At 38.6% G+C, this 13,710-nt stretch overlaps 2 protein-coding genes across 2 annotated transcripts; one reads left to right on the top strand and one right to left on the bottom strand.

Moving 5' to 3' along the window:
* The first annotated feature begins 599 nt into the window (after nucleotides 1-599).
* On the top strand, nucleotides 600-1,544 carry LOC104236844 (uncharacterized). Its single transcript, XM_009790860.2, has 2 exons — nucleotides 600-1,069; nucleotides 1,139-1,544. The coding sequence occupies exons 1-2, from the start codon at nucleotides 600-602 to the stop codon at nucleotides 1,542-1,544; spliced, it is 876 nt and encodes a 291-aa protein (XP_009789162.2).
* A 5,559-nt stretch (nucleotides 1,545-7,103) lies between these two features.
* On the bottom strand, nucleotides 7,104-7,742 carry LOC138889959 (uncharacterized). Its single transcript, XM_070173307.1, has one exon. It carries the CDS (start codon nucleotides 7,740-7,742, stop codon nucleotides 7,104-7,106), a length of 639 nt encoding a protein of 212 aa, XP_070029408.1.
* Between the last annotated feature and the right edge of the window lie 5,968 nt (nucleotides 7,743-13,710).

Below are 13,710 nucleotides of genomic sequence, written 5' to 3' on the forward strand. Positions count from 1 at the left end.
CAGACCATGCTGCTCTTCGCTATCTTATGGCAAAGAAGGATGCAAAGCCTAGGTTGATTTGGTGGGTCCTGTTGTTGCAAGAATTTGACTTTGAAGTCAAAGATCGAAAAGGGACGGAAAATCAAGTGGCAGATCATCTATCAAGGCTTGAAGAGGCAGGGAGACCAAAGGGAGATCTTGAAATCAACGATGCTTTCCCGGATGAACACATATTGGCATTATCTAACACTTTTTCTCCTTGGTATGCCGATATTGCTAACTACTTGGTTAGCGACCTTATCCCGGATGGATTGGAAGCTTATCAGAAGAAGAAGTTTTTGTGAAATTGTCGGTAATAATATTGGGAAAACCCATTCTTGTCCCGTGTTTGTGCTGATAACATCATCAGAAGATATGTTCTATAAGAGGAGATTATGTCAATTCTAAAGGCATGCCATGACTCACCGATCGGGGGTCACCATGGGGGCAATTGAACAGCGGCAAAGGTGCTTGAATGTGGTTATTATTGGCCGTCAATTTAGCATGATGCCAATCAAATGATCAAGGCTTGCGACCAATGCCAAAGGCAAGGATCAATCTCCAAGAGGCATGAAATGCCAATGGACTTTGTGATGGAGATAGAAATCTTTGATGTATGGGGAATTGATTTTATGGGCCCCTTTGTAAGCTCTTGTGGTATGAAATATATCTTGGTGGCTGTGGACTATGTGTCCAAATGTGTTGAAGCAATTGCCTTACCAAACAATGAGGCAAGGAGTGTGACCACATTCTTAAAGAAAAACATATTCACGCGGTGTGGCACTCCTAGAGCCATTCTTAGTGATGGTGGGTCTCACTTATGTAACAAGGCTTTCATGGGGATACTAGAGAAATATGGCGTCAAACATAAGGTGGCCACACCTTATCATCCCCAATCAAGTGGCCAAGTTGATGTTTTCAACCGGGAGATAAAGAATATTCTAGCAAAGACTGTTAATGCAAACAGGACCGACTGGTCAAAGAAGCTAGATGACGCGTTGTGGGCATACCGCACGGCGTACAAAACCCCTATTAGCACTTCTCCTTATTGGTTAGTCTTCGGCAAGGCTTGTCATCTACTCGTAGAACTGGAGCACAAAGCCATGTGAGCTTTAAAAAGGTTGAACTTGGACTGGGCTGAAGCTGCAAATTTGAGGTTAACACAACTCAATGAAATTGAGGAATTCCGTTTCCATGCATATGAAAGTGCAGTTGTGTACAAAGAAAGGATGAAGTTCGTCCACGACATAAAGATCTTGAAAAGCGAGTTCAAGTCGAGTGACTTGGTTTTGCTCTTTAACTCAAGGCTCAAATTGTTTTCAGGCAAGCTCAAATCGAAATGGTCCAGTCCGTTCAAGGTGGTAGATGTATCCCCTTTTGGAGCTGTGGAATTAGAATCGGAGGATGGGCTCCGAACCTTCAAAGTAAATGTCCAGCGAGTCAAGCACTACTTGGGCACAGATGGAGAAAAACACTTGGTGGAACAGTTGGCTCTCAAAGATGGTCCATGCCCAACCAATGAGTGAAACCAAAGAAAGGCCAACTTTGTCGTGTCGCGACGTTAAATCAAGCTCTTCATGGGAGGCAACCCATGTGTGGTAACACCCTTTTTGTCCTTTAAATTTTAAATTTTGTTAGATAGATTTAATTGAGCAATTTAAAGTGTGTGTTAGAGTGCAGGTGATTCAAAATATCATTACACAGGGTAAAATTGCGTGTGAAAGGGAAGAAAAGTCACAATGGGAAGTCTGCTATACATATGCGGTCGCATTTTAACTATACAGACCGTATAGTGATCGCATATCTGGACAGTTTGTTTGGCAAATATTGGGGGTAGAAATGCGGTGAGGACATGTACTTTGCGGACCACATTTCATTTATGTGATTGCATAAGTGCACCGCATTGTGTCCATGAGTAACTTCAGTTGAAACCACTGCATAACACTTATGCAGTCGCATAAGGTGTTATGCAATGACTTACAAACCATAAACTTCATAGGTAAGTACCCCTACCTTTGCACATAAACACACACCAGCACTAAGATTTCCCTCTTAAACAAAAAAAGAACAAAAAGAAAACGAAACACAAAAAGAAAAAGGAGAAAGAAAAAACGGCTAGTGAACAGAGTAAACAACGATCCCACTTTGTGCATTAATCTTCCAAGTGTTCTAAATTCTCCATTCCTGGTATGTTCTCCTTTCCCAATTTCATCCCTGTAAATTTTAGTTTAAATTTTGTTGTGTGTTTTCCCATTTTTTGTTTCCTTTGGTTTTTGTTTTTTTATTCCTCTTTGTTGTTTGGGTATCTGCTCGTAATGGGGGGGTTCTTAGATAATTAGTTAGGCTCAGGGTGCTAGGTAGTGAAATTAGGGTCACCATTGTATAGGATAAAGTCAAAACGTTGAGGACGATGATTTTTGCGGACCGCATAGTCGATTTGCGGTCCGCATTGTTGCCGCATAACAAACCCTAGGTGGCTTGAGTAAGATGACAATTTGCGGAGGCTTTGTGATCGCATAAGTGATATGCGGACCGCAAACCATCGCATACCTAAACAGTATCTGGCCTTTTTTAACATATGGTTTGCGGCTAATTTGCGATCGCAAATTCATCTTTGCGGTGAATTTTAAGATCGTATAGTGTGATGACCTTTCCAAGAAAATAGTTTTGTAATGGGCATGTGAACCGCATAATGGATATGCGATCGCAAATCCCATCGCATAATTATATCCCTTCAGTAGACAAAAGTTTTGCGATAGGTTTGCGGTCCGCATAGTGGTTATGCAATCGCATACCCTGTCGCATACTTGACTTTCTTTGTGATTTTTCTTCTAATGTCTGCTATGTTTCTCACACTTAATTTCATTGTAGATATGGCTCCCAAGAAACATATATCTTCTTCCAAGAAAGGGCCTCCACCAGTCGTCAAGCACAGCAAGCCAAACGTTCACGACCGGACCCTACTACTGCACATCCCTCTTAGTCTGGTGAGGAGGAGACCTTGCCATCAGTTGACCTACAAGCTGAGGCAAGAAGAAAAAGAGGAGATGATTTCCAACTCAGGTTTGGGGTCGAAGGCTCTAGAGGTGTATAGAGAAGGGCTCACAAAACGGAAAATCCTTGTCGAGAAACAACTGAGTCTGAACGGGCTACAGGAGCAGTACACTCATATACTGGAGAACATCAAGGCTAGAAACTGGGAGTATTTCACTGAGCTGCCTGATGATTACAATGAACCAGTGGTGCATGAATTTTATGCATCTTATGGAGCCTCCAGTACACCTCACCACAAGCGCAACAAAGTTTTCTATGATACTGTCTTGGTCGGGGGAAGCAGCTGTTTTGTAGTAGTGACACCATAAATGAGTTCTATTTTCCAAACTGGAGATCGGGCACAACAGTGTATAACAACAAATGGGCCAGCATAGATATTGAGCATGGTTAGATAGCCTCAGTGATAGCCAAGGGGACCCCTGCTTGGATTGACCCTCTGGATAAAATATTCAAGGAAGATCTCACACAAGAGGGTAGATTCTGCCTCAGCTTTGTCACATCTAGATTGATATCATCCCGAAATGAGACTGATATAAGCATTGAGAAAGCTCTTCTCATTGCATGCATTATGACTGGGATAAAAATTGATGTGGGTGACTTTATCTTCCGAGAGTTAGGGATCTGGGCCAACCAGACAACCACGTCACTTCCATTCCCATGCTTGATCACAGCCCTCTGTAAGGCTGTGGAAGTCCCTTCAATGCCACACACTGACAAGACGGGGAAAGCGCTGAAGGATATTGATATCACGTGCATTAATGACGCGGTAGTTGTTGCTCCCCTAGAGGTTCAGACCTCGATTCCTGTTGATACAGAGATCTCAGACTCTTAGACTCCTGCTTCTCCTCAAGCCACAATGGCCTCCACTTCCACACCACAACCCACCTTCCAGGCCACTATTGCACAGCCTTCTGCCCCACTGCCAGCCATTTCGAGGCTCGGTCTCTTAGCTCAACATGCAAATGCTAAGGTAGACCACCTTCTGAAGAGCCTCCCCGCACTCATCAAGCAAGCATTGACCCCTATCCAGTCCTCAGTGATGGCCCTCCAACAGTAGCAAACATCTTATGGGGATCGCCTAAAGCAGCTTAAGGTGCGGATTGAAAAGATGGAGCGAAGTGAGGTTGGAGACTTGCCAAAGCTCTGTGATGAGATTGCCACACTGAAGACTGGGCTCCACAAAATGCAAACTCTAGAGTTCGATCTATCCTCCTTCATGCCCAAAGAAGGAGAGCATGGGGCGGGCACATCCGTGGCTGGATTAGATTTTGATTTCTCCACCTTGATGACAACTCCTGCACCTCAGATTGTCAGGGCTTCCCAGCCTCCAGCTTCCCCTGCACATATTGACATCCCTTCTGAGGAAGATTCCGGACACTCTGCAGAGTCTGAAGGTGGGGAGGCAGACAAGGGAGAGACTGATGAGGAGTCATGGTCTGAGGAGGATAAGGGCCCTCAGGAGAAAGGTAATCAGGTTGATGTCCCTACAGTTGTAGAGGAAGAACAAGCAGCAGTTCAGAAGGCAATAGAATATTTGCTAGCAGATATGGTTACCGAAGAAAATCCATCGGCCACTCAGCTATCAGCAGGCGAGGCTAGCAGCTCACAGGCCCCAGCTCCAGTTTCGGGCCAGTTGGAGATCCCTCCTCCATCAGTGGAAGTCACTCCTCAAGACGAGATCTCATCGGTCCTAGCTTCAGCATCAGAGGGTGACCCCACCATCATTCAGTCAGCTTCCGACTCCCATAGCGCCTAGTGCGCCTTAGGGAGCCCCTAAACTCTGTTTTACATTCTTATGCATTGGGGACAATGCATGCTTTTCAGTTAGGGGTGGGATAGCCTTGTACAAACTCTTTTGTGAATTGAACTGTTGTACATGTTTTTGTGTTATATAAGCAAACTTCTGTATATACTTGTGTTGCGTGGTTTTTGTACATAGGTTATCTTTGTATATAAAAAATCAAAAATAAGTAGATAGTTGTATATACATCTTTAGTAATTAGTAATGAATCCCCCTTGATTTTTCTTCACCGGGTTGTTTTCCAAGGGTGTAATACTAGAACCAGGGCAATAGAATGAAATATTTTGACCGGTTTGGTGTAATTGTCTAGTTACAAGCATGTGTGCTTGTAAATAGCATATACCCTTCCATTAATACAAAAAAAGGGAAATCAACTGTGTGAACTTGAGTCTCGCTCTTTGACTCTATGTTTACCTAGAGTTATACATGTAAATATGATGAAAGCTTCGAGTTGCCAAGTGTTGATTCGAGGGCTAAAACTATGTTAAGTCAAACAGTTCGTGTGCCATGTGTGTGAGTCTTTGGATAAATAATTCTTTTTTTACTTCTGCCATCTAGAAATTGCACGGTTGGTCTTAGGCTATTAAAGTGCACAAAGATAGCGATAGTATACGCGAATATAATATCACGACTGAACAATATAACTACAGCAAAGGAAAATAGCTCAACATAGAAAAAACAATAGCCCTATCATGTCTCAAACAAATTAGCAAATAGCCTAGACATAATTCCTATCATGAATAATAACTCACGTAGTCAGACAAATGGAGAAAACATGATATTAAAAAGAAGCATGATAACAAAACAAGGCATATAATAGCCTAAGATCTACTCAGATCATGAATAACCAGGGTTGACGCATATACACTCATCACATTGCATATACACCACCCCTAACATATAACAAATATCACAACTAATAGGAAAACTAACCTCAAACCAAACTTAGGCAAGATATTAACCTCATCCAGGCTAGTATTCAACCTCGAATCCCGTCAAAACCTCGATCTAGCCCTCCAATCGCACAAATCCAAGCTAAATATCATTCAAGAAAGTCAAAAATACCATAGAAAGTTATTCCAATCCATAATCTTCGATCTTTGAAGAAATCTCCAAAAGTCAATAAAAGTCAACTCGGGCTCACGTGCCCAAAATTCAAGACAGTACCAAAATTTAATAATCCATAACCCACCTAGTCCAAATATATAATTAGTTTCCAAAAATGAATCCAAATTGATGCTCAAATCCCCAAAATACACTTCCTTAAAATGTAGACAACCCCTAAATTTTCTTTCAAAATTCCAAGCTTTAGTGTAGATATCCATGGGTAATCACTATATAAAATCAAATCCAAGTGAAAATTACTTACCTCCAATGTAGTAGTAAAATTACTCTTCAAAGTCTCATCTTCTCGAAATCTAGGGCTCAAAATATGAAATAATGGGTAAAATTCCGAAAATGGCAACTTAAATGCATTGCCCAACAGTACCTTACGCAATCACGGTAGTACCCTCACGATCGCGAAGGTCAAACTGCCTCCAGCTCCAGCTATGCTTCGCGAATGTGAATCCTCCTATGCGAGCGCCAAGGTCCACACCTACGCAAACGCGATGGCCAAAAACCCCGTGACAACAAAGCTCTGTGAACGTGACAACTTCAAAATGAATGAGATGAACAAATCACCGGTCATCCAAAACCTTATATGTAGATGCGCCATAATGATCGCAAACGTGAAGAACACTAGAGAACCAAAAGATCATCTATGCCAAACTCAACCAAAATGGTCCAAAACTTACCTAAGCCCCAAGGGACCCCATCCAATAAGACCAACAAGTCCTAATACATCTCCCAAACCTATCAATGGCTCTAAACACTGTAATCAACACCAAATCCCAGAATCTTTAAGTTCATATACTTCCAACTTCAAACCAAGCATCTGATTCAAGCCTAATCAATCCAGAATGAACCTGAACTTTGCACACAAGTTCTAAATGACGAAATAGACCTATTCTAATTTCCCGAATAACAATCTGACCTCGAGAGAGCCAGATCTAGGATTCCAGAAAGATGGGTGTACCATTGCTTTTAAGATAAATATTAAGTTTGATGACATAAATACTTACAGTAAAATAACTTAGGGAGATAAAAATAATTAGTTTCATTATCACAATTTACAATTGTACTCGATGAGTTTTCATACTTTAAAAATTATCTATAATAGCATCATTGCTTACAATTGCAAATACCTTACGCTCATATTAAAAACTAAACAACCATTCAAAAATTCTTCACTAATGCTATTACATAGATTATTTTTTATGAGCTTCATTGAGGAGAATGTTCTTTCCACGCTTGCAGTAGCAACAGGTAGAATCAAAGTAAGCTTCACAAGTAAATAAATATGACACCAAGTTTGATCCAATTTTGTCTTTGCCATCACTATAGCAAGATCCTTAATACCCTTCAAGTTGACAAACTTTCTATCACACGTTCGAGCATAGACAATGAAACTATAAAGCTGAAAACTAAGATCTCGAAGCTTGTTGTCATCAAACTCACTAGGATAATACTCGGTCAACATCATTATTCTGTCTTTGTCAAAATTAGCAAATGAATCAACCATATTCAAGCAAGTCATACCAAGAAGTAAGTCACTAGTCACTACATCAAAACGTCTATTTAGCTCATGAAGTAGCAAATCAATAACTGCATAAAATACTTCCACACGAAAGTGATGTGCATAAGAAACTTCAGACTTCTTGCGCTTCGACCTTGGATAGTCTTCATCCATTTTGAGAATCATAATATCATGTTTACCACAAAATGAGTAAACCTCATTCATCAAAGACTTCAATTCACTTTCTCTCATCGTTTGCAATCTTGTCTTTATAAGGTCAAGCAAGCTCATAGCATTGATGTTGTATTGGTCTCTCTTTTATAAAGCTTTGTTCAATTCATTTGTAAGAAGAAACATCTTGACCATCAAGTGCAACAAAAATACAAATTCAAATTCATGAATATTGCCCAAAAGATTTTTTGCTGCAAATCTCTCAAGAGAATGAGAACTATTTTGTTGCATATCTTTAAACACATTAATAATTGAAGAAAATATAATCATAAAAATTTTCAAGGTCTTAAAATGGGATCCCTATAGAGTATCACCTGGTTGTTGGAGTCCACATTCTTGATTCAATCCTTGCCCAGTAATTATTTTTCCAGATTTAAGTAATTCTTCTAGATTTTTTACTTGGTGTTGTCGAAGTAATTTCTTATGATTAAAATATACTCCGATATGATTCAATGCATTCGTGACAACATCAAAAAATTATTCATATCCAGATACTTTTTAGAAAGAGCTACAAGTCTCAATTGCACCTGATGGGCAAAACAATGAACGCGTAATTTGGATGAACTGATGGACTAAACAAGACTTCAGGCCATTTATTCTTCCTTGCATATTACTAGCTCCGCTATAACCTTGTCCACGTAACTTGGATAAACTTAACGAGTGAACCAAAAGCAAATAATTAATTATTTTCTATAATGATAGTGCAGATGTATCATTCATATGGACAACAGCCATAAAGCGCTCTATCACCTCCCCACTTTTGTTAATATATCGTATAACTAGTGCCATTTTCTCTTTATGTGAGAAGTCATTTCATCAACTAATATCTCAAAGAAATCATCATCTAACTCTTTGAGGATAGCTTTAATTGTTTCTTTAGCATAAGCATCCACATTATCCTTTTGAATTACTGGACAAATCATCATATCATTTTTGTGGAGCTTTATGTAATATTACCTTTCCCACGTCCGAATGCTTATCCCCATAAAATTCCAAAAGTTAAAGAAAAGACCTTTATATTTGGAATCTTCACTCTCATTATGACCACAAAAGTGAATAGCAGAAAAAAGAAACAAGACAGTTGGATTTCAAGTTTGCAACTAACCTACAGTTTTGACTTCTTTGAAGGTAATGAACTCAATAAGCAAACAAAGATTCAAATTGCTACTACATCTTTATTTACGGTGTTAACATCACTAACACCAACATATTTAATGAAAGACCCCACCATTTATACTTTGTTGTAGAGTTGAACGAGTAGAAGCAACAGAATAGCACGTGCTAAGGGAAAATAAGAATTTATTTTTCAAATGTCAAATGAAAGATCCTTCACTGTGTAATCAAATCTTGATGGTTGTTTTCCAACCTAATTACCCCGAGTTGGGTATTTCATGATATCTCACTTTCATAATTCATGAATTTGACACAACGGAAATACTTGATTTCAAAGTTGGTTTATGTATAATCTTGTGTTAATTGAGTTACATAAAATCTCTCATGTTTAAACTATAGATGCTAACTAAGAAAAAAGAGGGAGAAACAAATCAAGTCAATCAATAAAATCATGCAACAGATTGAAACAAAAGAATAACCAAAGAATTCTTTTCAAAACTTGTAAATAAACTGAAATAAAGCCTTACCGCTTTGATGTTTCTCAATGGGCTTTCTTTTATTTTAGGTTTTTTCTTTTTTCTTTTTCTTATCAGTCCCTTTTTCCCCGAAATTTGATGGGTTTCTCTATCGAGATGGTTGTAACGAGTAATGGTACAGAGAGTCCTCTTTCTTTTAGTGTTGATAATTTAGTTTAAATGTGTTTTTCTTAGTGATTTGACAAAGATTGAATCGATTATTTGCATAAAATTTTGTACTTCTTACCGGTTGATATTTCTTGAACTCTATATATGTCAGGACACTCAGGAGTCAGGGCTATGAAATGGCTATTCAAAGTTACCGCACGTGAGTGTTTCACCATTTTTGCTCATATTATAATTGAATTGTTGTTGAATATTGTACGCCCCAAATAAACCTTGAATGCTAGCATTGCCGGAAAATGTTTCCTCACAATAGTTGCTTAGCTCTTCTGTGACTTAGTAGTTTAGATTGGTATGTTAGCTGGCGCTTAACGTGAAACTTCTGTTTAATTATTGCATTAATTTATATTCGTAATTTTTTTGGGTGTTTCCTTGTCTATGTAATATCACTGTGTTTGCTCTCTTTTCTTTATTAGTTAAATGAACATGCATTATTTTAAGGAATTTTGCTTAATAAAGGAAAAACTTGGACTCTTTTTTGAATCGAAAAAGCCTGGACTCCTCATTTAATTTTAGTTTGTCTGGCTTTCTTGCAAATATTTTGTTAATGTATTTGACTAAGGTAGGATTATTATTCAATTTTGTGTTTGTTCTTCTGAATGTTTAGGCTACTTTTTTGGGGAAGAATTCATTGCAGTTGGATATTATGAAGCTCTGTTCCAAAGTGTTTCTTTTATTCAAACTAATTCAAGATATTTACTCAAATAAGGGTTGCAGGCTATTCATGGAGAACTTTATTTGTCATTATGAATTTCTATAGTTACCAACTAATAAGGGAAAAGATGTGTACCTGGTTCCATGGTTAATAGGTAGTGTACATGTCTGTGATTTTCTATGATTTTCTCATTCCCTAAATTTCGCCTTGTTCCTTTCATTAACATATTGCTCCACTTCTCCTTATCTTTCATGTGCAACTTTTGCATCTTAAAGAAAGAAACAATACATATTCGTGTGAACGTCGATCCTAATTAACATGTTGTTTACCTCGAAAATACGAGTAACAATTAAACTTGATTTATAGTTTTAAAGATATGTGAGTTAGTTCAATACTAATTAATAATCAAAAAATCTAACGTATAAAAGAAAGAAATAAGTAAAATCAAACCAGTGTGCAAGCCAGTCTCGAGCTAAGGTGGTCTCGAGGTAGGTCAAGAACAATAAAGTAAGAACAATAAAGTTAAAGGACTATTCTGGTGAGCAATGAGCAAGAAAGTAAGAGAGTGTATTCTTTTGCCAATGATTGATGATGGTTACACATGATTGGGGTCCCCTTTATATAATAGGGGAACCCTAAATAAGGTACATTTTTATTTACAGTAAGAAATCTTATTGGGACAGCTGTCTAACCGCCTAGTACGGAATAGTACTAACTCGTACAAATCCATTCTGGAATTTACGCCATGATCTTGGGAACGTGGCAGGAATCTTGTTCATTCTGTTACAAACCCATAACGGTATCATTTCGGGATTGGTCATACTCGGCTTTGATGCCCATCGCATACTTCGATGCTCGAGCTTTGCATTTGTCATCGGGCTCGAACTTGGTCCATCAGGCTCGAACTCGACCCATCCTGAACTCGGGCTTGAAGCGACCCTTCGAGCCCATAAAATCGAGCATACCTGATTTTGACCGTATACAGATAGTCCACGCGTTTCTTAGAGTAAAATGATAAGAAACGATTTGATCCTCGATGCTCTGATACCCGATCATGATGTTAATCCTGTGACGTCAGTGACTGAAGTGATTGAAAGGTCGCTTCTGTATAGTTCCCAAGGCCATTTATTGAAGATGACTGATGGTCGGCCATTAGCTTCCCCAAACTGTTAAGATTACCGCTATAAATAGGTCCCCTTCACAACATTTATAATCTTTGCTACAGCATCATCTCCTTCTCTTCTTTCGAATTTCTCAACAATAATAATGGCTAAAACATCTAAAACCGTTCCTTAGAAAGAAAAAGCCTCCTCATCACGAAGCTTTGGCAAGTCTCCAACCTCACACCGCTCCATCTTTTCAATCCGCACCTCAAGCTGCTTCAGGCGATCCCCATAAGATGTTTGCTACTGTGCCAGGAAATCTTGTTGGTTGAAGAAATCACTTGTAGCGTTAGAACTGAAGAAATCCTTCTTCACGTCTGGTTGTAGTGCTTACTTAATGGCTAACGTTTTGGATTGCAAAAATGCTAATGTTTATGGTTGTAGGAACTTTGTAGGAAAATTCAATGTTATGGTACCAAACCTCCTATCCAATTGTAGTCTTGAAAACGTTAGAAAAATGAAGTAGTGATCCATTTGATTAAAATATTGAATTTGTTAAAAATGAAGTAGTGTATATCTAACACATTAGTTGCCACCTAATATTATATGACTACTTATTCATATGTAGCAATAGCGGGTTACTACCACGTTTTTTAGAGGGGGGATATTTGGTCTTATCTGATAAGTTGTTACTTAATTATGTAATGTCATGTTACCCAATAACTAACCAATTACCCGCATAATTAAGAATTGTCTCAATTTACTTAAAATTCTACTTATTTTTATTACATCTTATACATCATTCTATCATGGTCATATGATACCTTGTATAGTACTAGTCCGTAAATATCGGGTATTATCGCTCGACCCGTATTTTATCCCAAATCAGCAACCTTCAACGAAACTCGTTTTCTTTAATTTGTGTACCCTTCATGATACTTACTTATCGGTTATTATAAATAGAATAAATACGTTAATTTCAAGATAATTTCATTCCCGAGTCTATGTTAATTAACTGAAGAAGAAACTTTTAACGTACGAAAATGTGAGATGTAATAGGTAGGCCCAATGAGGAGGTGTATTCTACACTGGATCAAATTTGTTGGCTCAACACTATTATAGTTGAGGGGTGTGTCTTTCGGTTAGAGTTAAGCTGGTTCATGTTCTGATATGATCTAGGTGTTACTCTTCTATGCTACAATGGATTGTTCTGTTGGTTAATTGTACACTTGATGCATTCTGTTTGGACCTTGTAGCGGAATTCAAGCAAGATGGCTCTAGGGGTGTTGAATGGTTGATTGCACCTCGGTTATGGTCTTTCCGGGCAGTGTTATTCGCTTATTTGTGGTTATGGTCATGCACTTCGTGTACTTGATATCGAATTGTGTGTGGTTGTTAATTTTGAGCATTGCTGCTTGGGGTATTTTATATGGACCATTGTTTGGATGGGTCACGCATTGCACCGGGGATATGTTGGGATATGAGCCTTTGTGATATATTCATGCGTCTTGGTTCTACTATGTATGATGGGTTCATAGCATTGCATTTGTGGTGGCACTTGTTGAGCTTGAGGGATGGTTCTCTCATTTGAGTCATTTTGCATGTTTGAATACATTTGAAATGTTGCTTATTGGTGCATGTGTTGCACGGTTTGTGACTTTAGGTTGTATTGGTGTGGCATGCCAATAGAATAGCGATTTTTGATGAGATGAGGTCATTGGACCTAGAATGGGTTCTATTATATTTGAGTACGGTATGTTTGAAAGAATAATATTGGAAGTCTACTTATAATTTGGCTTTGGTTCTTGTCGGGCGAGAGAGATCTCCATGACTTGTTGAATTGATGAGTGGTTATGAGTTTATGCGTGTTTCTTTCATCATCAGCAGTGTACGAAGGTTTTGAATGAGATTTATTTGATATGAGATTTACTACCAAATCGATGAAAACCCTATCTTTCTACTCTTTCTTTCTCGTCGAATGCACAGGTACCGGATCTGTTTTTGAGCAGCCACTATAATTGAAAATTACTACTACGAGCATGCGAGCTAGGTGGTATATCATTTTATTACATCTTTGTTATGGTTATGGGTTGATACAACCTGTTCAGACTGTGTTGATGTGAGATTCGGGCCTTATAATGAATTTTGGATGTTGGAAATTGCATTCTAAGGTTTACGGACTAAGTTGAAGCAAGGATCTTTAGTTATGTTGTGTTGTCAAGCTTATATTGATTGGAGTGATGTGAGATCACCCCAGGTTTGTCCACGATGAGTTTACACAGAGATTTGATGGCTTTGGAATGACTCTCGGCACGTTCGATGACGAATGTATGTTTAAGTGGGAGAGAATGTAAAGACCCGACCGGACGTTTTGAGCATTTGCATTCCGTTCAGCTGTTTAAAGTCTTGAAGAGATTCAT

The sequence above is a fragment of the Nicotiana sylvestris genome, chromosome 4 (genome assembly GCF_000393655.2).
Source record: "Nicotiana sylvestris chromosome 4, ASM39365v2, whole genome shotgun sequence".
Taxonomy (NCBI): Eukaryota; Viridiplantae; Streptophyta; class Magnoliopsida; order Solanales; family Solanaceae; genus Nicotiana; species Nicotiana sylvestris.